A 24,541-nucleotide genomic window follows, 5' to 3' on the forward strand; every position below is an offset into this window, starting at 1 on the left:
GGTGACAGAGAGATGAGCCCCATTGCAGCACAGGCTCGCGGGCCCCCGGTCCCGCTAACATCTGGAAGCCATTGTCTTCGCCAGATAAACATTGAGCTGGCTTGATGAAGGCACTCTGCTCCGAGGGCTCCCCAGATTCCTCTTGGAGCCCTGGGGGGATTGTAGGGTCCAGGAAGCCTGTCCACAGGCCTGGACGCACAGGGGATCCGGGCTGGCTGAGGGCAGCGCCCTGGTGGTGACGGGCTTAGGGCAGACCCTGTGGGCACGCCGCCGCCTGGTGGGGTCCCTGGCACTGAGCTCAGTCTGAGCCTTCTCTGCCGGTCGGTAGCCTGAACTCCTGGGCACCGTCCCTCCGTCATCCTAGAACAAGCTCGTAGTGACAGTTGCAACGCAACAGTGCGTGTGATTTCTCTGGGTCATTGTCAGCTGGTGCAGCCACCGCCTCCAGGCAGCTTTGCTCGGTTGTGATTTCCTCCCGACCCCTGACAAGGCCCGGGCCCGGGGGAAGACGACAGTGGTCCCGGAGCTGTGGCAGCAGCTGCCTCACCTCGCTGGCTTCTGTCCGCCTCTCCAGATGGGAGCCTCGACTGCCGCTTCCTCCCGCCAGCCCCTGTGTGCGCGCAGAACCTTTTCAAGGGAAACATTACTTAGAAAGCTAGACGAGCGGGGGCCTGAGTGGCTCAGTCGGTTAAGCATCCGCATTTCGGCTCAGGTCGTGATCTCACGTTTTCGTGGGTTCAACCCCTGCCTCAGGCTCTGAGCACTGACTGTGTGGAGCCTGCTTGGGATTCTCTCTCTCTCTCTCTCTCTCTCTCTCTCTCTCTCTCTTTCTCTCTCTGCCCCTCCCCTGCTCAAGCTCTCTCTGTCTCTCTCAAAATAAATCAAATTGAAGAAAAAAAGAAAGAAAGCTGGGCGAAACAGAAGAAAGAGGGACCTCCAAGTATACAGAGAAGTGAGTTTTCGGGACCTGGGATTCGTATCCTGTAGTAACTGAAATCCAGCTGCAACGTGTAGATGTCCCAGCTCAGTCTGGACAAAATGTATTCACTTTTTGAATCTCGGGCACTTTCTTCCAATTCCCTTCTTTCCCTTTTCTCTCTCGCCGGCGATCGCACAGTAGGACTCTGATGCGGAGCAACGTTGGCCAACATGTAGCACACGAGACCCGCTTTCGGACCCCGTATCCCAGCAGACATGACTCATCAATCACAGAACATCTTCTCACTGAAGCCGAATGCGGTTTCGACTTTTGTCGCACAGTATCCCAGGAAGCTACTTCCAGATTAGATTTGATTGGCGATTGATCAGGTTTGATTAGATTGATCGGAATTGGCGAGCGCCAGGGTACCCCTGTGGTTGCCTAGGGGTATAGATTCAAGTCATGGCGTACTTGTTCTTTTTCAAGGACTTTTTCTTAAAAAAAAATATCATGAAAGATGTTAAAGATAAAGAAAAGTCAGAAGACGATAGAAGGAAGAAAAAGAGGGAGGGAGGCAAACCAGAAGACAGACTCTTAACTGCGGAGAACAAACTGAGGGTTGGTGGAGGGAGGCGGGTGGGGGTGGGGGAGGGGCTAAATGGGGGATGGGGACTGGGGAGGACACTTGTGGCGAGGAGCACTGGGTGTTGTACGTGAGTGATGAATCACTAAATTCTGTTCCTGAAACCAGTGTTGCACGATGTGTTAACGAACCAGAATTTATTTTATTTATTAATTTTTTAATTTTTTTTTTTTAATGTTTATTTATTTTTGAGACAGAGAGAGACAGAGCATGAACGGGGGAGGGTCAGAGAGAGAGGGAGACACAGAATCTGAAACAGGCTCCAGGCTCTGAGCCGTCAGCACAGAGCCCGACGCGGGGCTCGAACTCAACGGACCGTGAGATCATGACCTGAGCCGAATTCGGACGCTTAACCGACTGAGCCACCCAGGCGCCCCACGAACCAGAATTTAAACCAAAACTTGAAACAAACAAAAAAGAACCTATGTCCCAACTAGATTCAGCACCTAACATGTTTGCCCCGCCTGCTCTATCTGTCTCTTTCTATGCCTTTTGTTGAACCGTGACACCTTATCCGCAAATAGTCATGGGTGGGTTTTTAAAAAATATATATATATATGACCTTGGACACAGCCCACGATACCCTCTAATAAAATGAATAGTATTCTGCTGGTATCGTCCGATGCCAAGTTCATATTCAGTTTCCCTAATTGTCCTCAAAATGTCTTCGGTAACACGTTTTGTCAAATCAGGATTTAATCAGGGGCTGTGCATTTCATTCACTTGTTGTGTTTGTTACGTCCGCTTCCATCTGGAACAGTCTACCCTTTTTTAATGCCACTAACTTGCTGGAGAGGCATCGGCTGTACAGTATCCCGTGTTACGGATTCATCTGATTGTTTCCTTATGGTGTCATTAATTTGTTCCCTCACCCCCCCGTATTTCCCCTAACCTGCCAGTTAGCTCTCAGTGGCTGATTAATGGAAGCCAGCATTTCTGGCAGGAATATTTCATGGTTGGTGCTGTGTGTATTTTCTGTTGCATTGCCCCGGGAGGTAAATAACGTCTGATTGTCCCGCTCTTCCTGATGATAGTTTGATTCCTGGTGAAGGTGGTGACAGCCAGCTCTCGGTGCATCGTAGGGCCGCATTTTTCCCCTTATGACTCAAGTGGTCTGTGGGGTAAATGCTGGGGCTCCACATGGACGTCCCGTTCCCCACCCGCCTTCCGTCTGATGGTTGTGGCGTCCGTGGAGGATGCTTGCCTGAAACAATGATTTCATTAGGGGTTGCAAAATGATGATTTCCTCATTGCATCATCTCGTTCACATTTATTAGTGGGCGTTCTTCCCTGAAAAAAGAGCTTTGGCTTCTCCAAAGGGATGGCTTGGTTTTTTGAGGCACAGTGCCTATGGAAAAGGCAGGGATCGCACTTAGTTCTTCGTCTTTAATTAGCAGGTTGCTTTCATTGGTGGCAAATGAGGTTTTATTGTTTTGAATTTCGCTTTTCTTTGGGTATTATGGGCACACAGATTCTTTAAAATTTATTTATTTATTTTGAGAGAGAGAGAGAGAGCGCGAGCGAGCGTGCACAAGTTGGGGAGAGGCGGAGAGAGAGGAAGAGAGAGCGAATCCCAAGCCGACTCCACGATGTCCGTGCAGAGCCCAACGCAGGGCTCGATCTCATGAACTGTGAGATCATGAACTGAGCCGAAAATCAAGAGGCAGACGCTGAACCGAATGAGCCACCCGGGCGCCCCGGGGCACACAGATTCTATAGTTCAGTGTGTTTCACTTGATTAAAGTCATTATTCTTTTAGGGGTTCAGGTTGCCCCAGATTTAGCCAATGGGAGCTCTTTTCTCTCTGCGCCTATGGTGCTAATTTGTTGGACAGTGAGGTTCCTGTTTCATTTTGTTTAGTTCAAGAAGCATCCCGTGAAAACCTTAAAGTCACTTGGCCCGGGGCCGGCGGGGGGACGGGGGAGGCCCCCTCCGAGTCCTCTTGCCTGGTTTTCTTACTGGAAACTGTGGGATGTGGCTGCTACAAAGGCAGGGACCGGGATAGAGCTGAGTCAGGTGACTGCCAGGTGAATCTGGTGGCCCTGGTCGGGAGGTGCGTGCCCCGTCGGACCACACACAGTGAGCACATGCTTCCTGAGTACCCTGTCTGTGCCAGACGTTGAGCTCGGGGCGCGGCGGAGGGTCTCTGCCCTCCTGGGGCTCCCAGGCCAAGAGGGGAGACGGGCATGAATGTAGCCAGGAGTGGGTTGATAAAGAAGGGGCAGGTCATCTCTGTCAGAGAACAGCGTGTGTGGGGGGAGCTGCCTAGGGAGGCCCGGGGGTTCAACCCTATAAGCGTGGGGAGAGTCAGGGGCACGCTGACCTTGAGTCGGGTTGGACAGCTGCCTAAATCCTAGGACAGGACGCGGGGTCTCGAAGATCGTGGTCAGGATTTGGAGAAACTCAACAATTTTGTGCTCTGTGAGATAACTTAGACTGGATCCGGGGTTGCTGACATGGGGTCTGTGCATGCATGGGGGGGGGGGGGTCTTTGAGAACCCCCCCGCCCACCAAAATCATACTTTAAATGTGTACCTGGGTGAGGGAGTCCTCGCCTGTTGCCTGCTTTTCAATGGGACCTGTCCAAAAACACTTAAGATTTTAGAATGAATAAGCACTTCTAGAAACCAGGGACTTAGGATTTCTCAACATTGTGAAATGAATCAGGAGGAGACTCCAACTTTGCAGCAGACCCTCTCTGTCCTGCTTAGAGAGTGTGCTACCCTGGCAGGAATGTGGCCTGAGGCCCTTTGGGGGGGTGACAGTGAATTACATTGCTCTGCGGGAGAGTCCGGATCTCCAGCATTCATCTGTGGGTAGGAGGCATCAGGAAGGCTTCCTGGAGGAAGTGGTGGGTGCCATAGAAATTGGCCATTCCCTCTGAGCTGCCTCGGTTCAGGCGTTACATCTCCCAGCCGACGGGCCAGGAGGGTAATGATGTGTGAACTGGCCCTCTTGTAGAGCGGTGGGAGTGTGGGGGGACTGGGTGACCTGGAAAGCCCATACGCTGCCTGAAACCCAGGGTGGGGGACTGGATTCTGCTGGCGACCTGTTAGAGACCTGCCTCCAGTGGGTCAGACACAGGCGGGACCACAGGCACCTCTGCTGGCATCAGCTTCTCATAACCTGCCTCCCAGGTGCTGAAGTGGGTAGAGTCAGCGATCCAGGCCTCCAAGGTGCACCTGCTGTCCACGGACCACAAGGAGGAGGGCGAGCACACGTGGAGGATTCCCTTTGACCCCAGCCTGAAGGAGGTCACCATCTCCCTGAGCGGTCCGGGTCCCAAGATCGAAGTCCGCGACCCGCTGGGTATGCGCACCCTAGGACTGGCCGGCCTCTGCTTTGGCCCCAGGACTGAGCTGGGAGTCCGGGGGGGGGGGACAAAGAGAGAGACCCGGGGTGGCAATGGGTTTGGACACAAGGCTCTGGGAATAAGGAGGGTGGGGGGGTGCCAAGTGGAGGGCAGAGGGGGTGCCCATGGTGAGCGAGGAAGCAGGGAGGCTGTTAGCAGCCAAGGGAGGGGAATTAAAACAACGACAGTCCTGGGGGCGCCTGGGTGGCTCAGTCCCTTAAGCATCTGACTCTGGATTTCACTCAGGTCACCATCTCACGGCTGTGAGATCGAGCCCCACGTGGGGCTCCGCATTCAGCTTCACATTCTCTCTGTCTCTCCATCTGCCCCTCTCCTGAGTGCGCCCTCTCTCACGTGCTTGGGCTCTCTTTCTCTCAGTCTCTCTCTCTCTCCAAGAGTAATGACGGTCCCTGGGATGCAAGGTTCACGCGGAGTCTTACCCGTATTCTCTCAGTGGGTCCCTACGGTGGGCTAGCAGACCAGTCGGGGCAAGAATTGGTGGCATGTCACCGAGATGGGAAGCTGGGGCTCTGGGAGGTGGAGTGATTTGTCCAGGTCACCCAGGGTCGGTGTGATTTGGACCCAGCCACCTGGCCTCATGGAGCTCCGAGGATGTCCTGGGTCCCCAGGTCTGGAGGCGAGGTGTATGGCCCACACCCGGGGGTGGATGAGGCTGGAGTGTAGAATGAGGCAAAGGCCCGAGCACCGCCTAAGGCCTTTGTCACTTTCTCTGGGAAGGCTGAGGCTGGTGGTTGGAAAGACCATGGGTTCCTGGCAGAACGGGGCCTCTGTCACAGTCAGGAAAGATGTGGGGACAGAAACCCTTGGGCGTTCCACAGGGAGGATCCTGCAGAAGGACGAGGGCCTCAACGTGCTCCTCAGCATCCCTGACTCTGCCAAGGTCGTGGCGTTTAAGCCTGAGCATCCTGGGCTGTGGTCCATCAAGGTACGGGGCCCTGGTGCCCAGGGAGGGGACCAGTTTCACCGAGCGGAGACACTGTCTCCCTCCTGCCTGTCCCGAGAGCCTTGGGGCCCTGGGAGGCTGAGGGCTGGAACATGGGTGGCGAGGTGGGCGTATCAGTAGAAGCAAAGGGTCCAGAACAGAGGAGGAGTATTCTGCTTTGCACCAGTGAGAGGAAGTAGAGCGGTTTGGGGTTAGTTAGGGAACTTTTAAGAAAGTTGGAGAAGTGATTTGAGGGTCCAGAGGTGGGTGACTGAGCCGGCTTGAGGTTCAGAAACCTATCCTGTGAAGAATGAACGAAAGAAGCAAGGGTGACCTTGGGGGGAAGGATGGCTCAGAGGGACAAGGGCTGGCAGGGGGAGCAGGGCCCACTCTAATCCGCAAGGTGCTGGAGGCCAGGGACTTGGGGTAGGCTGGGCCCCCGGCAGAGTGTCCTGGGATGGGGGAGGCTGCTGCCTTGGAGGGATGTGAGCTCCTGCTGATTGGACAAACGTTTGTGAAGCACCTGCTAGGCTCCAGGCCCTGGGCTGGGCGTGGGTGCTGCAGGGGAGGGGGCAGCATTGACTCCTGCCCTTCAAACTCTGAGTGGCTTTGAGCCAAGAGCTCTAATGCCAGTGTGGAAGGCAAGGCAGGGCTTAGACCTGTAGGGGGACAGACGGAGCTGCAGATGTTGGGTGGGGGGGAGGCCAGAAGGGCAGAACAGCCTCAGGGGTCCCACTCAGGACACTACCGTAGCTGAGGCTTCTTCTGTTTCATTTGGGGAGCGTCGTGCTGGGCCCCCAGGGAGTAGGTAAGTTGCCCACGTGTCTGTCCCGGTGCTGGGGCACCGGAGGCGGATGCCCTGGTGACGTGGGCCGGGGCCTGTGCTAGGTCTATAGCAGCGGTCGCCATTCGGTGAGGATCACAGGCGTCAGCAACATCGACTTCCGAGCCGGCTTCTCCACCCAGCCCTCTCTGGACCTCAACCACACCATTGAGTGGCCCCTACAAGGTATGGTGCTCCGGACCCTGGGGACGATGCAGATCTGCCTTCTGAAGAGGCGGGGCTTGCCTTGGGGCATCGGGAAGCCTTGGGGGGCAGGCTATGAGTGTGTGACTGCAGTGTACCCGGAAGAGGCTGGCTTGAGCCATTCTCTCAGACCACAGTGAACCGAGCCCAGGGCCAGCACCCTCTCCACTGGTCCCCGCCCAGGTGACGCCATGACCATTTACCTTTAGGACGCACTCCCTGCCCCCAAAGGCCCCCAGGACCTTTGGCTGTCCCCCTTACTAGTCAGTCCACACTTTCTCCTTTTTCTTTGTCCAGACTTGTCCGTCTAGAGCTTCTTCGGTTTTCCACGGAACAGCAGGCTAGTCCAAGAAACTAACCGGTGCTAGTCAGTTGTTAGCTTACTTGAAAAGGAGAACAGTATCTTACTCCAGAGGAATGAATGTCCTGGTGGACGTTCCGATGTTCCGGAGGCTGATGGAGGTTGAGAGCCCAGGGGGATGTTGGAGTTGGAGGCACAGGGTCGGTTTTCTGATGGGAAGCCACCCCCTGGGATCTGGGGTTGCCTGTGTGTCCCATCGTGGTTCCATCTGGAGGAGGAGGGCTCCAGAGCAGGCAGGGGCTCTTGGCTCGGGTTGTCAGAGCTCCATGCCAGAAAGTACCATCTGGTGGCCAGATCAGGGGTCCCAGTGTATAGTTTGGGAAGTATGGTCCCTCACCGTGGGGCCATCAGAGGACTTTGCTGGGACCAGCTCAGAAGAGAGAAGGGGAGGGATCTAGACCAGGTCTGGTCAACTCGGACCACTGACTAATGACCAACACGGTGCATACAAGATCCTTAGAGCTTTTGAGCGTGTGTTTGCTCTAACTTCTGTCATCGTTGTCAGCCCTTATTGGTTCTGTGCGAGGACCATCTCCAAAGCGAAAGGGGGCTGCTTGCTCATTTCACATTTGTTTTTCCCAGCATCAGGAAGGGGGGAGGCAGGGAAGCTTGGTTCCCGTTCTAGAGCCAGGAGAGAAAAGAACTCCTAAATGCAGCGTGCGAGTGGGCATTGAAAACTGAAGGGTCGCCAGGACCAGTCCCCAGTGGAAGAGAGTGAAGGGGACCTTCTTGGGACCTTTTTGGGACCTTCTTGGGTTTCTGCTTTTGATAAAGATGTGGTTTCCAAGAAAGTTTAAAACAAAAAGGGAGAGAGAAACAGCAGGGCAATTGCAAATGAGAAGTGATTGGCACTTGGCTTCAGTGCTGGGGCATCCGGGAGTCTGGAGGCCATGGCTATAGATGCACAGCAACTGCCCAAATACAGAGGACAGCAGCTACCTGCCGTTGGCTGATTGTTGCCACATGTGAATGGAGCCCAGTGCCGACACACGTTATTTTTCCAAGGAATCCGGACTTCCAGATTTTGATGTGCCCTTTCCAGATTGTTCTCCACGCTTCTTCAAAAGTGTTAAGGCGTTCAGATTTTTATCCAACCACACCCTCTGTTCCCTGGTTTGTGACCTCTGAGAAAAAACACAGTAATCGCTGCCTGAAAAGGGAAAGACCCGAGCGAAGTTCCCAAATCAACTAAGGGAATTCAGAAACCCAGCTCCAGCTCTGTGTTTTCTGGAACAGGGTGAAAAGCCCGTGGCTAATAAGACAGAAAAGAAAATCAAAGGAAAGTGGACCGCGGGGAGACAGAGGATAGGCAGGAGTCAGCGTTCCCAAACTAGCGCGTGTCTCACCTCGGCTGGTCCCAGAGCCTGCCCGATGACAGCCCACGCCAGAGTTAACGGGGGGAGGGTGGTGGTGGAGAGAAACGCCCCCTCCCAGTTCTACTCCATGGGAGCCCGAGTCTGCAGAGTGGAAGGTGATGCAGCCGTGGGAAGCTGTGGTGTGGGTGGACAGTGGCGTTTCAGGACCACGGACAGTAGCAGGCCCCCTCTGCTTATCCACCCCCCAGCATTAGTTGGCACAGCAAAGAGGTGAGGGGGCCGCGAGGAGGGCCAAGCAAGCTGGGTCCCTGACTGTGGTCTGAGGGCCCCTGCTTGGGGAGGATCATGGAGCCGGCGTCTTCTTCCTCACCCTTCCCTCTGCAGGGGTGCCCATCTCCCTGGTCATCAACTCCACGGGCCTGCAGGCACCTGGCCACCTGGACTCCGTGGAGCTCTCACGCAGCTCGGGGCAGCCCCTCCTGACTTTGCCCATGCAGCCCCTCTCCAATGGCTCCGCCCATCAGCTCTGGGGCGGACCGCCCTTCCACGCCCCCCAGGAGCGCTTCTACCTCAAGGTGAAGGGCAAAGACCACGAGGGGAATCCCCTTCTCCGTGTCTCTGGAGTTTCCTACAGTGGGGTGGTCCCAGGTGAGTGAGTAGCGCTCGTCACCCCCAGCGCCCCGGCTCACTTGGAGACTCACTTCTTCCTGGAAGCCTTCCCTGATTGCGTGATATTAGAAAATTAAACTTCTACGAGCAGGAAACTCTGCAATGCGTTATGCTAAATACTGGGATGGTTCAGATGTAGCAATCGGTTGGGGATTTGGTACAAAGCCATCCGTCTGCCCATCTACCCATGCATCCACTCACGCATTCGTCTCTCCACCCACCCTTCATTGACCCAAACATCCATCCATTCCTCTGCCTATCCATCCATCCACCCACTCATCCATGCATCCATCCATCCAAATATCCATCCACCCATCCACTCATGCATGCGTGCCTCCATCCAAATGTCCATCCAACATGCATTCTGTGTCAGTCGTGGTGCTAGGCGTTGTAGACACAGCAGCGGGCAGGGCAGCGAGTATGGGTCTGCTCTTCCATAATCCTAATCATGGGAATACTAAGCTAGTCACCATTTTGAGCACTTCTCATGAGATAATCCTGAACCAAGCACCTGCCATACATTAGCTCATTGAGTGCTTCTGAGATGTGTCCCCATCTTATAGATGGAGAAGCTGAGGCTACCCATCTCACAGGGTTGCCCTGAGGGTTCCATAAGCTAATACACATCACGAGACAGCTCTTGGGTGCTCTGAGGCTGTGCCCACGATGTGGGCATTGTGGACTTGGGCCCTCCAGAGTGGCAGCTGCTGTTAGTGTTATGTCTTTGTAGGCACGGGTCATTTTGTGGTCCTATCTTTGGTCGTGTTGTGTTGGTTCCTACATGTATGTCTTTTTGCTTGTTTCCTTGTGTCCCTGAGGTCTCACATGCGGCTCAGAAGCTCCCAGAGGGCAGGGCTGAGTCTTTGGCTTTCTAGCTCTGCCTCTGGTCCTAGCATGGGGTATCTGAGTTCACTGGTCATCAGCTTCCTTCCTGGGCTTTGTTCCCTCCTCCTGCCCACTCCCCCCTTTCCCGTGGCCGTGGCCTGGGCGGGGAGCTCACAGAGGTGGATGCCACTGATATCCAACATCTTCTTTGCTGGGGATCTCTTAACAAGGGACAGACTCCTCTGTCTACTCCAAATAGGGATGCAGAGAGGGCACTAGGGTGAGGTGGGGGACTTTGAGGGCAGGGTAGGGAGGTTGGGGACCCCGTCTCTCAGCCTCCTGACCTCCACTCCCCTGCTGTGGTCCCTGGGCCCCTCCTCCCTTGGCTTCTATAACTCCAAGGAGGAATTTTCAGGAGGGAGTTTCAGCAGGGGCAATAATAGCCTGTTTCTCTCTGTCCTGTTCTTGCAGATGAGTCGAAGAGTTTGGATTTCTCTCTGGATTTTGGTCTTCATCTCAGGACTAGATTAGAGAGAGAGAGAGAGAGAGAGAGAGAGAGTATGTGTGTGTTGGCAGGGCAGGGAGAAGGGAGGTGGTTTGGTGTTTTGCTTCCTTCCCCACTTGATGGGTCGGGAGGCTGGGAGTTGGGATTAGAGCAGGAGGCTCTGGGTTTGGAGCAGGTAGTGAGGACTGGGCCATGGTCCCTGGGCCCATTCAGCTCATGGAAGACAGAGCCTGGGCTGGCCTTGCCGAGGATTCCAGTGTGTGTGGGTGAGCGGTGGCTGCTTTGCACACAGCTGAGGACGTGGCTAGATGGTCTGACATCCCTCTCCCCTGGGATGTGGCAGGGAGCCTGTAGCATGATGTCACCTGCTGCCCTCCCACCCCCAGCTCTGGGCTCGGAGGACGTCTGGTGCATTGTCTCACCCAAGGAGCATCTCTGGTGGGGATGCGGGGGAGGGCAGGACAAGAGTTGAGCACACGCCCGCGATCACCCAGTGAGGCACTGACAGCTGTGACTGACCCCGCGGGGGGGCGTTCTCAGACTTTCCCACTGGAGTGATTCTAATGGCCAAGGAAAGAGAATGTGTCATCCCAGGACCAGGGTCAGGCGGTGGGGGCGGTGAGGGGGGGGGGAGTGTCTCTCAGGGGCCCCACGGGGCTCATCACAAACTGTGGGATTTCATTGAAGTCTCTTATCTCAAAAATGCGTGTGAACTTTGCATTCACAGCCATGCTTCAGCTTCACTTATTTTTAAATAAAAAAGGCTTTCTTCCAACATTCTCGGGTAAAACCGACCCTCCAGGCGGATGAGAGGTTTGGAAGCTTGGAGAGCCCGGTCCGGGGAGCATTTTATCAGGTTTCTCAGGGCTGGTGCAACATCTACGTCCAGGACAGTGGAGGAGGTGGTTGCACAGACCCATCTGTCTTGGCTGGTCTTCTTAGAAACCGTAGAAACAATGCCGGCTCGTCCTGAGGGGGCCTGCCGTGCCTTGTGGACATGCCAAGTGCTTTCCATGCACCGCCTCTCACCAGCTCCCCAGAGAGCGTGGTGACATCGGTGTCAAGATTAAGCCCATTTTACAGAGGTGGGAACTGAGCTTACGGGGGGTAAGGTGACCCCGCTCTTGGTGACCCCCAAATGGTGGGGCTGTGGGTTGAATCCTGGCCTCCTGGCTCATCCCTGTGGTCTCTGCGTTGGCAGGCTGTGGCGGGGCGGGTGGGGAGGAATCCTGAGTGCCGGACCTTGCCTGCAGGTGCCCCCCTGGTCAGCATGCCCCCTAGGATCCATGGTTACCTGGACCAGCCCCTGCTGGTCTCCTGCTCTGTACACAGCACCCTCCCCTTCAGACTACAGCTGCGGCGGAACGGAGCCAGGCTGGGCGAGGAGAGGCACTTTCAGTGAGTGGGTGCTGTCTGCTCTGTGTCCCCAGCCCCAGGGGTCCGAGGGATGTGGGTGGCAGGAGAAGGACCTTGATCTCGGTCATAGTGTCCTGGGCATCTCCCAGCACAGCCAGGGATGGGGGGGAGGGTGGTCCCCAGATCTCCCACCACCGCTGGATCGTCACCCTGCGGAGGAGCTGTGGGCTTGCTGAGCTTCCGGAACATTCCCGTGCAGGGCCCGGGCCCGTGGGGTCAGGGTGGGAAGGACCCTCCGAGACCCTCCCCGTCGTGGATGAAAGCCCAGAGCTCAGAGAGGGAAAGGGACTCGCTCAGAGTCACCCAGCATGTTGTAGAGTTGGCACGTCCTCGGCTGCCTTGCCCCTCCTTACCAAGCCTCCAAGAGGATTTGTCCCCTCTGGGCAGGGTTCCGGGGCAGGACAAGGCTGGGGGGCCCTGGCGGGGGTCAGTGTTATTGTGTGTCTCCAGCTGCTCTGTGTTCACAGGGTGTCGGGAAACAGCAGCTGGGAGATCCCACGGGCTTCTAAGACCGAGGAAGGGACGTATGAGTGCACGGCGGTCAGCCGGGCTGGGACTGGACGAGCAAAGGCCCAGATTCTTGTCACAGGTCTGTCCTTTCCGGCCCATCCCCGTCTCCCCTCCCCACCCCCTCCGGATTTTTCCCTCTAGGGTTTCTCCCCAGGGTGTCTCCATCTGTGGGGGAGCGTGCCAGCCAGCTGCCGTCACCCAGGCCCTGCTGCCCACACTGCCACCTGGCACCCCATTTGGGCGGTCACCCAGGAACAGCCTGTGGATCTTAGACGGGAAGGAGGCTGAGAAACGCAGCCAGGGTCATGCCCTCCTCCCCCAGGCCCTTTCGGGGGCCACTGCCCATCTGGAAGTCCCCCTCCCTTAATGCCTCCAGGTCCCTGCCAGGATGGCCCCAACCGGCTCAGGAAGGTTGCTGATGACACAGACCATCTTAAAATGACATTGGCTTTGTGTTTTTAAATCAGGAATCTAAACTGCCTTAAAAGCCCAAGGAACATGGAAAGATTAGCCAGTCTGCAGCCTCTAATCCCACAGACTTGCTATGCTTCGATCTGGATAACCTGCAGTCTCATTCTAGAGACGACCTCCGTAACATTTTGATTTACTCCCTCTTAGACCTTTATCTGTGTGTGCATTTTAAGAAAACTGGGATAGTATTATATATATTATACGGACGTATGCATGTGACAACCTGGTTTTTTATCATCTAACAATATAACGTGTCTGCAAACATACTTCTATGGCATGAATTAGTGGTTTTACTTTTTATAAACGATGAGGACAGGAAAAGGGAAAGAGTATAAGGAAACTTGCACACCCATTCCTTAGACTTAATAATTGCTCAAATTTGGCCATATTTGCTTTCTTGCTCTTTGGCTGAACTCTTTTTTTTAATGTGTATTTATTTTGAGAGAGAGAGAGAGAGTGTGAGTGGGGGAGGGTGGAGGCAGAGAGAGAGAGAGAGAGAGACAGAGAGAGAGAGAGAGACACTCTTAAGCAGGCTGCACGCTCAGCACGGAACCTGACGCGTGAACCATGAGATCATGACCCGAGCCAAAATCAAGAGTCGGATGCTTAGCCGACAGAGCCACCCAGACGCCCCTTGGCTAAACCATTTTAAACTAAATTGTAGGCATGCTGACATTTCAGTATTTATCTCTCTCTTTTTTTTTAAAGTAGATTTTCCCATATAATAAAGATTCTACGATCACACCTAATAAAATGAACAGTAATACCTTAATGGTGTTTAATTTGGCCATAGTCGGATTTTCTCATTGGCCCCCAGGTATTTTTTCTGGCTGGTTTCTACAATATCATTTTTCAGGACTGTGGCGTTCACAGGCTCTTTGTGACATCAGGTCACTGGCACGTGTAGCTTGTGTGGACCCGGCTTTTTTCCTGCAGGTTCTTGGGCCCACATCCCCGGTTAGACAAGTCTCTGATCTTGTCACTTCTCCCCTTTTCCTATCAAGAGAGTGGTTCTCTTAGCTCTTCCCTCCTCTTGGGCACTGGCCTCGGTTGTATATTTTGGCTGTTACGATGCCCCTGCTATTTGTACAGAGAATAGCTCTGTACTCATCACTCTTTCCCTCTTGAGAGTTATTTCCAAGGCTCTGTTCCCCAGGGTGGGATTACTGGCTCACAGGGTGTAGAGCTTGTTACATGTTGCACTTGGCCGTCGTGTGGAAGGCACGCACGCCCCACGCAGCCCTCGCCGGGTGTGTGATGCTGGGGGGGGGGGGGGAAGCGGGGGGCGGGCCGGGCCCTCCCTGGGGTGGTGCCGTCCCCAGGGATGGCGAGCATGTGATACTTGGCTCCTCTGCTGGCCCACGCGTCCTGAAGGATACGGTGCCGGGCTCTGGAGTCAGGGCACCCCCGGGGGCCGGCAGGATGGTCCTTTCTCTGCGTCAGCCTCTCAGAGTCTCCTCTGTTTTTATCCATTCAGACCCCCCACCGCAGCTGGTTCCTGCCCCCAACGTGACCGTGTCCCCGGGGGAGACAGCCATCCTGTCCTGCCAGGTCCTGAGTGAGGTCCCCTACAACCTGACGTGGATCCGGGACTGGCGGGTCCTGTCGGCCTCGACGGGCAGAGTCGCCCAGCTGGCCGACCTGTCCCTGGAGGTCAGCGGCATCATCCCCAGCGACGGCGGACGGTACCAGTGCATGGCCAGCAACGCCAACGGGGTCACAAGGGCGTCCGTGTGGCTCCTGGTGCGAGGTGAGGCTCTTCCTGCCTCTGCGATGTGTCCTCCTGATTCCGCACCCTACCTGGTGCTTTTTAACAAACGATTTAAAACAAAGTTTTTATTTATTTTTGAGAGAGAGGGCGCGAGCGGGGTGGGGCAGAGGCGGGGAGGGGGACAGAGGTTCCGAAGCAGGCTCTGGGCTGACAGCACAGAGCCCAGTGTGGGGCTTGAACCCACGAACGGTGAGATCATGACCTGAGACGGAGTCGGACGCTCAACCGACTGAGCCCCCCGGGCGCCCCTCACTACCTCGTGCTTATCCCCAGAGCCCGTCGATCCACGCCTCTGCCCAGACACCACCCCCAGCAGGCAGCGCCAGCCCCGTTAGGGTCTTCTGGGTTTTCAGAGAAAAAAGATTGTGTAGCCTCCTAGCCTATGTATAGCAGTTCTCGCCGTGGAAAGTTCATCCTGGTAGCTAACCTCAATCTCTACTGCTGTAGACCAAGCCAGTTTCGTCGTGTCCTGTTTACCTCCTGTGCCGTGGGTCAGCTCCATTGCCATATGTGGGGGAGGAGTGGGCTACGGGAAACTTCTGGAAGTCCAGAGATCAGAAGCGCGTGGTGGGGGCTGGGTGGCCCTGGCCAGATGGGGCGGGGGGGGGGGGGGTGGGCAGCGGAAAGAGCACCCGTCCTGGAGTTTTAGGACCCGGATGTAGCCTCGGGTCCACCCAGGGTTTAGCCAGATCCTTCTCTCTGGGATGCTGTTTGCCTAAGTGTAAAAGTGAGCGTGTTGGAAAAACTGCCCTCTCTTGTCCCAGCCACTCCTGACTGGAGTGTGTTGAGACTGCCACTGGCATGGGAGGGGCCTGCTTGCCTATTCCGGATGAGTTGGCCTGGTGAGGTCTGTTCGAGTCTGACAAGCCTGTTGTACCGTGAACAGAACCTAAGTCTGGGGCCAGTACTTGGGCAGGCTTTGGCGTCCCCTCAAGGTCACTGGAGATGGGCATTGCCCCCAGCCCTGGCATCTGCCTATCACCCTAAACCTCTCCAGGATGCTCAGCCCAGACCAGAACCCCAGGGAGAGCTTTGGAAAATCCTCCCCGTGTGGCCTGGGCGGCTATCTGGTCAACCCCAGCTCCCAGGAAAGCCACTCCCTGGGATTCGGGCCCTTGGGGGGCCTTTGCTTCCTACGTCTGGCCCATCTGTGACTTCGGGGATGGAGTGGAGGCACCTGGGACAGCACGGCTGCCCAGACAGACTCTTGACCACCTGTCCACTCTTTGAACTGCAGAGGCTCCCCAGGTCAGCATCCACACCCGGTCCCAGCACTTCTCCCAGGGTGTGGAGGTGAGAATTCGCTGCTCAGCTTCGGGGTACCCCACACCCCACATCTCCTGGAGCCGTGAGGGTCATGCTCTGCAAGAGGACAGCAGGTAAGGGCCCCAGGACGAGGGACTCTGGGACTAGAGGTCCCAGGGGACCTCTCTGGGCCCCCATCTTCTTCCCTCTAAGTGGGGTTGGGAAGAGAGGGTAGCATTCGCCCTGCCTTCTTCCTGGGATCACTTGAGACTCGGCAGCGAGATCGCTTTGAAAACATAGCGATGCCTCAGCATGAGCCCGGGGGGGTCAAGAGCCGTAGTTCCAGAATCCACCAGACCTGTGCTCGAATCCTCCCTCTGCCCTTCAGGCTGTGTGACCTCGGGCGAGTCGCTTTACCTCTCTGAGCCTCACGAATGAAAAAGGACAATCTATGTAAAGTGCTGGGCGCACCGCCAGCCACAGAGCAAGCAGTCAGTAGGAAATGGCGGTCGCTAGTGATGGGATTAATTCGTTTGTTATTGAGGGTGACTTTGTGTCATCCCCACCTAATCTTTGTGTGACCCCACCTAATCAGCCCCCTCCCGTTGAGCATGTTATTTTATGGCGTGACTCCAGAATCCGTGTGGATGCCCAGGGAACCCTGATCATTCAGGGAGTGGCCCCAGAGGATGCTGGGAATTACAGCTGCCGGGCCGCTAATGAGGTTGGCACAGACGAGGAGACGGTCACCCTCTATTATACAGGTACCTGGGCCTCTCCCCCTCCCTCCCTCCCTCCTTCCCGTCCATAGATACTCACTGAGCTGGGGATACAGCACTGAACGCACGCTCCCTGCCCAGGTGGAACTTATATTCTGGTGGGCAGGCACAAAAGAAGCATGCGGGCAGCTAACGGTACTCGAGGGGGATCACAGCACAGGGTGATAGGCAGGTGGGGCGAGGGGGAAATGGCTGTTACACACGGGACCGGCCAAGGCCTCGGTGAGGAGGTGATGCTTACCAGAGAAGGGAATAGGAGCAGTGTTCCCAGCCCGGGGACCCGGTGAGGCAAAGGCCCTGAGGTCGGCAGGAGTCTGGGGTGCTCAAGGGGCCGCGAGAAGGCTGGTGTGGAGTGAATTGAGGGGGACTTCAGGGAGGGCTGGGCAGCCCACCTAGGGCATTTCAGGACCTTGTAGGGTTTCCACTTTGATGGCAAGTTCAATAAGAAACGATGTGTGTTGAGGGGTGGGGTGGCTCCAGGCGGGACTGGCTTTGATTTGAGATCCTGGGTCAGAAACCTTTCTGGGGTGACGGATGGTGGGGGATGGGGAGGAGGCAGGGAGGCCAGGTCCTTCTCTCTCCTCGCTGCACCGCCCCCCCAAACTGTGAAAAGCCGCCCTGTCGCCCTAGGGGGTCTGTGGGTTGCTCCCAAGTTCCCCATCTGTTCCCACACAGATCCGCCGTCGGTCTCTGCCGTAAATGCCGTGGTGCTGGCTGCTGTCGGGGAGGAGGCCGTGCTGGTGTGTGAGGTGTCTGGGGTGCCCCCACCCCGGGTCGTCTGGTACCGAGGTACGAGAGGGGTCTGTGGAACTGTCCCGCGGGGGCCCTGGAGGATCAGCTTTCCAGAACAGTCGGGGGGCGCCCCCTCCCCCCACCCAGCCCAGCATTCGCACGGCTCAGTGGCCAGCAACAGGATTTAGAGTAGATTCATTGGGGCACCCGGGTGGCTCAGTCGATTCAGCGTCCTGCTTCGGCTCAGGTCATGATCTCGCGGTTCATGGGTTCGAGCCCCGCGTCGGGCTCTGTGCTGACAGCTTGCAGCCCGGAGCCTGCTTCGGATTCTGGGTCTCCCTCTCTCTCTCTTTCTCTCTGTCCCTCCCCCGGCTTGCTCTCTCTCTGTCTCTCAAAAATAAATACAACATAAAAAAAAGAAACAAAACGAGAGTGGACTCAGGTTTGAATTCTGGCTCCCTGGGTGAAAAAGGGACAGGTGACTTGGCATCTCCGAGCCTGCTTCCTTATCTGGAAAATGGGGGGAGATCAGACAGGTTGGTTGTGCAAGGATTCAGTGTATAGTGTTTAGGACCAGCCTGGCACCCGGGCTGGCCTCGGTGTCCTTAGATGGTGACAGTGATGCAGTTACCCGAGAAATGGGGAGCCGTAGGACCAGGGTTGTCTGAGGCTCTTTTGAGTTAATGGGCACGGAGGGTCTTCCTGGTGCCAGACGCTGGGCTAGAGTTTGGCCAACGGGGGTGTTCTCGAGCCTTCAGCAGGGGCCGCCGGCCTGGGGCTGCTGCCTCAGTCTTGCCAGGAGCAGAACACTAGCTCCTTCTCAAGGGTCAGCCTCTCAGTCATATTGCCCTCTTCCACCTGGACGCACCTGAGGTATTAGCTCAGAGTCCTGGCAGGCAGAAGTAGCTTCGAACTTGAACTTGTCCAAGGCCACCCCTGGTGGGTGCCAGGGGTGTCGGGACTCCTCATTCAGTGCTCGCGTCTCATGTTCTGGCCGAGAGCCCGGCCAGCCCTTTTTAGAAGGGTATCTCTTGATGGAATATTATTCAGCCTTAAGGAGAAGTGGAATTCCAGTTGTACGACAATGTAAATATAGTTAACACTGTAGAACTGTGCTCTTGGAAATGGTAAAGGTGGTAAATTTTGTTGTTCCTTAAAAAACGTTATTAAGTTTATTGTTAAGAAAGAGAGAGCAAGAGCGTGGGGGAGGGGCAGAGAGAGAAGGAGAGAGAGAGCATCCCAAGCAGGGTCTGCACTGTCAGCACAGAGCCCGACGCGGGGCCCGAACTCATGAACCGTGAGATCATGACCTGAGCCGAAATCGAAAGTCGGACGCTTAACTGACTGAGCCACCCAGGCGCCCCCAATTTTGTTGTGGTTTTTTTTTTTGCCACAAGTAAAAGTCTTTTTCATTTGAAGAAATGAAAAATGGGGTGGGGGGATGGGGAGTCACTGTTTACTGAGGGCGGAGTTTCGGTTTGGGACGACGAGAAAGTTCGAGAAAGTTCTGGAGACAGATACACAATAATGTGAACGTACTTAACGCCACTGAATCGGATACTCTGAACGCTGGAGATGGTGCAGTTGTTTGTTTTATGTGCATTTTACCGCAGTAAAAATAAAAAATGAAAATAGAATTTAGAACGTAGGGCAGAATCAGGGGAGCCGTCAGGAGCCTGGGTGCAGACAACAGTCAGGAGAAACGAGGGAGGCCTCGGGGTGGGTTTCAGGAGGCCTGCCCGGGATGAGGCCTCAGAGAGGCAGCCGTGGGTGGGGTGTGGTCATCCCAGGGCGACCCTGGGCGCCCCCAGAGCTGATCCAGACCTCAGTCGCTCTAGACCTGGGGTGGAGGATGGGGACCCAGCGGGGAGACCCAGGCGAGGAGTTTGTTGGTGCTCAGCCCATTGAATGCAGGGGGACAGGCTGGGCCTCTACAGAGGTCAACGGAGGAGCTCAGGGAAGCCCCCCCGCAGGGCTGGAGGCTTTTTTCAACTTAAAAAATTTGCCTTTAATGGTTGTAACGTACAAATAACGAACTTGACATCTTAACCCTTGCTGGGGGTGCGGTTCGGTAGTTGTAATTATACGCGTGTCGTTGTATGCCCGTCACCAACATCCACTCCCAGAACTCTGTTCGTCTTAGAAAACTGAGACTCTGTCCCCATTAGATATGCTCTCCCTTCTTTGGTCCAGGCGGTCTTGAAATGATTCTGGGCCCCGAGGGCCCCAGCTCTGGGACGCTGCGGATCCCGGCAACTCGGGAGAGGGATGCTGGCGTCTACACCTGCCGAGCTGTCAACGAGATGGGCGATGCCTCTGCAGAAATCCGGCTGGAGGTTGGATGTGAGTATTGCAGCTGGCCCCCACCTGCCCCTCCCCCTTTGCCGCGCCTCTGAGCGGGGAGGAGGGAACTCTACCGTGTAGAACGCCAGTGTGGAATTAGGATCACATGGATCCAGAGCATATGGGACCGAGGACACAGTGCCTCTCATTGTGTAACAAATTGCCCCCAAACTTCATGGCTTAAACAGTAAGCATTTATTATCTTGCCGTTCTGGAGGGGCAGGATTTGGGAGTGGCTTGGCTGGTGGCCGTGGCTCAGGGTCTCTTGTGGGCTTGCCGTTAATGCTTCAGCTGGGGCTGCTTCATCTGAAGGCTTGACCGGGGCGGGAGAACCCAGTCTGAATTCACTCATGCGGCTGTTGGCAGGAGGCCTCAGTTCGTTCTCCATGTGGGCTTGTCTAGAAGGCTTCTCCTGACATGGATTCTCATGAGTGAGGTAGCTGAGGGAGGGGGAGAGAGAGAGAGAGAAAGAGAGAGAGGGAGAGAGAGAGAAAGGGAGGGAGGGAATCCAACCAGGAAGCTGCAGTCTTTAAAAAAATTTTTTTAAGTGTTTTATTTATTATAATTATTTTTGAGTGTATTTATTTTGAAAGAACTTGCAAGCAGGGGAGGGGCAAAGAGAGAGGGAGAGAGAGAGAGAATCCTAAGCAGGCCCCGCACTGTCGGTGCAGAGCCCGATGTGGAGCTCAGACTCATGAAACTGTGAGATCGTGACCTGAGCCAAAGTCAAGAGTCGGACGCTTAACCGGCTGAGTCGCCCAGGCGCCCTGAAGTCTTTATAACCAGCCAACAGTCATGGAAGTGACATAGAGTCCCTTCTACTGTATTCTGTTGGTCACACCAACCAACCCTTGTGCGCGGTGGGTGGGAGGGGCTGCTCAAGTGTGCAGATACCGGGAGGCAGGGGTCACTGGGACCGTCTTGGAGGCTGCCTGCCACAGAGACAGTTTGGGTCAAGTTCGGGTGTTGTCATTCCTGAGACCTGAAGTCCCGTCTCGTCTCCATCACGTCTTGCCACCTATGTGCTTTGGTCGAGTCACTGACCCTCAGTTTCCCCCTCTGTAAAACGGGGCTGACCATGCCATGAGGGTTGCTGTGAGCGTCCAAGTGAAATCAGGCATATAAAGCTTAGCACAGAATCTGGCCCATCTTGAGTGCTTGATAAACAGATGGCTGATTATTGCCTTTTTACAGATGGGGAGTCTGTATTCTCCTGTGGCTGGTGCATGGCCTTGGCTGTGACTGCCGTGATGTCTCAGTTCCAGGCCCAGACCCTGAGTCCTGGGGATTGCTTGAAGTTGTGGGCACTGCTCCTTGGCATGCTGAGCCGGGATGGACTGGGCTTTGAGGGGTTCACTGTGGCCACAGTGGGAAAGCCAGGTGCTAGGAATTCTGGGGAAGCACAGAGAATCGGGGATGTGCTTGTCTAGGCTGGGTGGGACGCCCAAGGGGCTCTCCAAGGACGGTGGGGGGCTCTGGGGGGGAGAGTAAGCCCTGTGAGTAGGAGGTTCTGGCCCTGAGGAGGACAGTCTCATCCCAGGGTTGGATCCTCCCAGGCTCAGGGCACTCTTGGCCTTCATTTGTTTGTTCCATCATTCATTCCTGTAGCACATGGTCACCAGGTGGCCGGGCCCTGTGCTGGGGACACAATGGCAGGCGAGACTCGGGCTCTTGGTGTCAAGGTCCCAGATGTCAGACAGACAATACACCGAACTTTTGCAGGTGGTATCCACGGGGAGCTGTTGGTGCCCAGAGAAGGGGTCCAACGGACGGTGGGGGCTGGGAAGGCTTCTTGGAGGAGGTGGTGCTTGAGTTGAACCCAGAAGCAATCAGTCAGGTGGTGAGCTGGGGAACAGTGTCCCAGGTAAAGGGAACAGCATGTGCAGATCTCCCCACGGCAAGAGAAGCGAGCCAGGGAGTGAGACAGAGCAGGGGGTGAGGGGTGCTCGGGAATCTGCTACCTGCTGTGGGGTCACCGCCAGCCCCAGGCTCCGGGATGCTTTACGAGTGAGAGATACGAAAGGCCTGGGGGCTGGTGGGTTCTGATCAATGCCACTGTCATTGTTAACAGTCAGTAGGTTCCGGGGGAGCAGAGAGGGCGCTCCAGGCAAGGCTGCCCTTGGCATTGTTTCCAAGAGTCATCCTTTGTTTCCTGTCTGATTTCTTTGTAGCACTGCCTTATTTCCTTGGTCCGCTTCCTCTACCTGTCAGACACAGGCCTTAGGGCCATGTCAAGGAGGAGATGGGTGGCATCCCAGAGGCAGGCTTCTCGGCCACTGGGCCACTGGTGGCCTTCGGCCTTTAGGTCAGGGAAGGGGTGGACGGTGACCCAGCGCCTGTGTGTCTGGGGAGAGCTGGCCTAGCAGCAGCGGGGGGAAATCGAATTTCCTGCCCATCTGGATGGCAGCTGCGGTCCAGCCTTCCTAGCCAGGCCGGCAGAGCCTTCCAGGGCCAGGAACGGCTGGGCACAGTGCCCACCTGCTGCTGTTGAGCTGGGAACTCTCTTCCTGGGGGCGTTTGGGAAGGAGGGAGGCGAGTGCCAATGTCAGTGGACCCGCCTGCAAGGCACCTGTGCGTCACCTCTGGACGCGGAAGACTGGAGTCCGAGGTCCGTGTGCAGGCTCCCGTTTGGTCAAGTTATTGACCTCCCTGCGCCCTTCTTTCCCCATCTGTGAAAAGGAGATGATAATCACAGAGCCTTGCCCGTAGAGTCCTTGGGAGATTTGATGAGACAGTGTGCTACGCTCCGGGCTTGAATGGAATAAATACTCAACACGCTTGCCCACGGGGGCCCGGTGAGGCGGCGTGGTTCGTCACACGGCTGGTGAGCGGGGCCCCGCAGCAGGCCATGCCCGCCCCAAGTTCACTGCCCTTTCTGCTCCCTGAGAACAGCCGCTCTGAGCCGTCACGTGCGCCTGCTGGATTCTCATTCAGGATGAGAGGACCCTCCTTCCTCTCTCTGTTCCCGGCCCATGGTCGCCAGGCAGATGAGCACTGGGGGGAGAGCAGGTACTTTTGGGGGGTGCAGAGGGCCCGTGGCCAGCCCGGGAGAGCAGGAGAGAAGCGGCGCTGGGATCCGGGGCAGGAGTGGCCAGGGTTCCGGGCGGCTGTCCCGTTGGGCACGGCGGGCACGGACCCGGGGTCTGCGATGCCTCCGGCGACCCAGGATAAGGCTCTGATTTTCATTTCTTTTAAAATGAGAGGGAAGCAAATGGGTACCAACAAAGAGATAAGAAGGAATCCAGGCTGGATAGCGTGTGCCTTTATGTCAATGTGGTCATAAAATATAACTGTTGATATTTTTCCACGAGAGGAAGAGGCCCGTGAGAGTCCTCCTGCGGCCCTGGCTGGTGGGGCTGCGGCTCCGGGCCCAGTTGCAGGACCCTGCCCGGGAGGGGGCTGTGGAGCCCATCCCCCCCAGCCACAGACACCCCGGCATTCCCTCTGAACGCAGGGCAGGGCCCGAGGCCGGCCTCTCCTGTTGCCCACCTTGCCCTGCTGTGTAGCCATTGGACCTAAGACCCTCTGCCTACTCGTGGCCAAAGTCAAGACAGACTGGAGCTCTCCTTCCTGAGCTGGCTCATCCTCACCAGCCCTGCTGCAGGGCTCTGAGCCACGGAAACTAGGGCAGGGGGATGGCACAGGGGACGGGGGTGGGGGGAACGCTGGGTCTGCGCACAATGATAAAGAACCGTGGAACTTTAAGGTATTGGAGCCAGAATAAAAATAGTTACCTCCTTCTGCATGGGGAAACTGAGGCCCCAAGTGCTGAAGGGGTTCATCCACGATGCCCACTGGGGCAGAGGCAGTGCAAGGGCCCAGCACAGGCTTTGGGCCTTTAGGCCGGTGCCCCCTGCCCTGGTGGCCGAGTAGGAGGAAGGGAAGTCATCACCTCTGCCGTGGTCACTTTGCCGTTAGAATCCATGGGGACCTTTCCCCCCGAAAACCTCCTGGAGGTGGGGAGTGGCCCTGCCGGGCCAAGTTAACCAAACCCCTCAGCCCTTCTGCAGAGGAGGGGAAGCAGGGAGAAGGGGGAGGTGGCCCTCAGGGTGGCTAGACCCTCCTGTCCTTTCCCCCCAACCCAGGCTGCTGGCTGGCATCCTTCAGTGGGGCTGTCCTCTCTTCCTGGGTATTCTAGGTTCCCCACCCGGCACCGCGCCCCCACAGACACACGCTGCGTCTCCAGGGAGCCTGGTGGGGCTGCAGTGCCTAATGGTCTCTGGGCATTTGCAGCTCCTGCCCCAAAGCCCGCCTGAGGCCAAGGCAGAAGGGGCCATCCCTCTGGCAGTCGGGGGAGCCAGTTTACGGTCCCTCCCTGGGTTACCGCAGGGGTCACCTGGGAGTCTGTGGGGAGGGGGCCTGGAAGCAGAGGTGGCTGAGCCTCTGATGAGGCCCTGGGAAGAGCACTGGGTTGGGAGCCCAGCCCCCACCGACATGCTGCAGGACTCAGGGCCGGCCCTGCCCCTGCTCCGGGCCTCAGTTTCCCATGTGCAGAGGAGGTGACCAAAGGACCTCCAGCCCGGGCGTACGAGGATTCTGGGGTCCTGCCTTATTTGGGGGCTCCAGTGAGGAACGGGGTGAGGGGGGTGTGGCTGTGCCCGAGGCTGAGTCAGAGTTTTTCCGGGCAGGATCTGAGTCGGGATTTGGCTGCTTTGGGATTCACCCCAAAGAAAGGACAGAAGAGACGGGTGCGGCTCTGGCCGGAGCAAGCGGC

The 24,541-nt window shown here is 56.3% G+C and overlaps 1 protein-coding gene across 2 annotated transcripts in view; it reads left to right on the forward strand.

Annotated features, from left to right (window-relative positions):
- The window catches only part of HMCN2 (hemicentin 2), a 143,031-nt gene that overhangs the window by 24,329 nt on the left and 94,161 nt on the right, over positions 1–24,541 (forward strand). For both annotated transcript variants that reach the window (XM_078436359.2, XM_078436360.2), the window contains exons 5-15: positions 4,700–4,871; positions 5,754–5,860; positions 6,746–6,866; positions 8,946–9,209; positions 11,814–11,958; positions 12,444–12,565; positions 14,435–14,707; positions 15,966–16,107; positions 16,610–16,737; positions 17,428–17,541; positions 19,678–19,827. In XM_078436359.2, coding sequence (XP_078292485.2) covers positions 4,700–4,871; positions 5,754–5,860; positions 6,746–6,866; positions 8,946–9,209; positions 11,814–11,958; positions 12,444–12,565; positions 14,435–14,707; positions 15,966–16,107; positions 16,610–16,737; positions 17,428–17,541; positions 19,678–19,827 — 1,738 coding nt within the window. The remainder of the gene's footprint in view (positions 1–4,699; positions 4,872–5,753; positions 5,861–6,745; positions 6,867–8,945; positions 9,210–11,813; positions 11,959–12,443; positions 12,566–14,434; positions 14,708–15,965; positions 16,108–16,609; positions 16,738–17,427; positions 17,542–19,677; positions 19,828–24,541) is intronic.

This window comes from Panthera onca, chromosome D4 (assembly GCF_046562875.1).
Source record: "Panthera onca isolate mPanOnc1 chromosome D4, mPanOnc1 haplotype 2, whole genome shotgun sequence".
NCBI lineage: Eukaryota > Metazoa > Chordata > Mammalia > Carnivora > Felidae > Panthera > Panthera onca.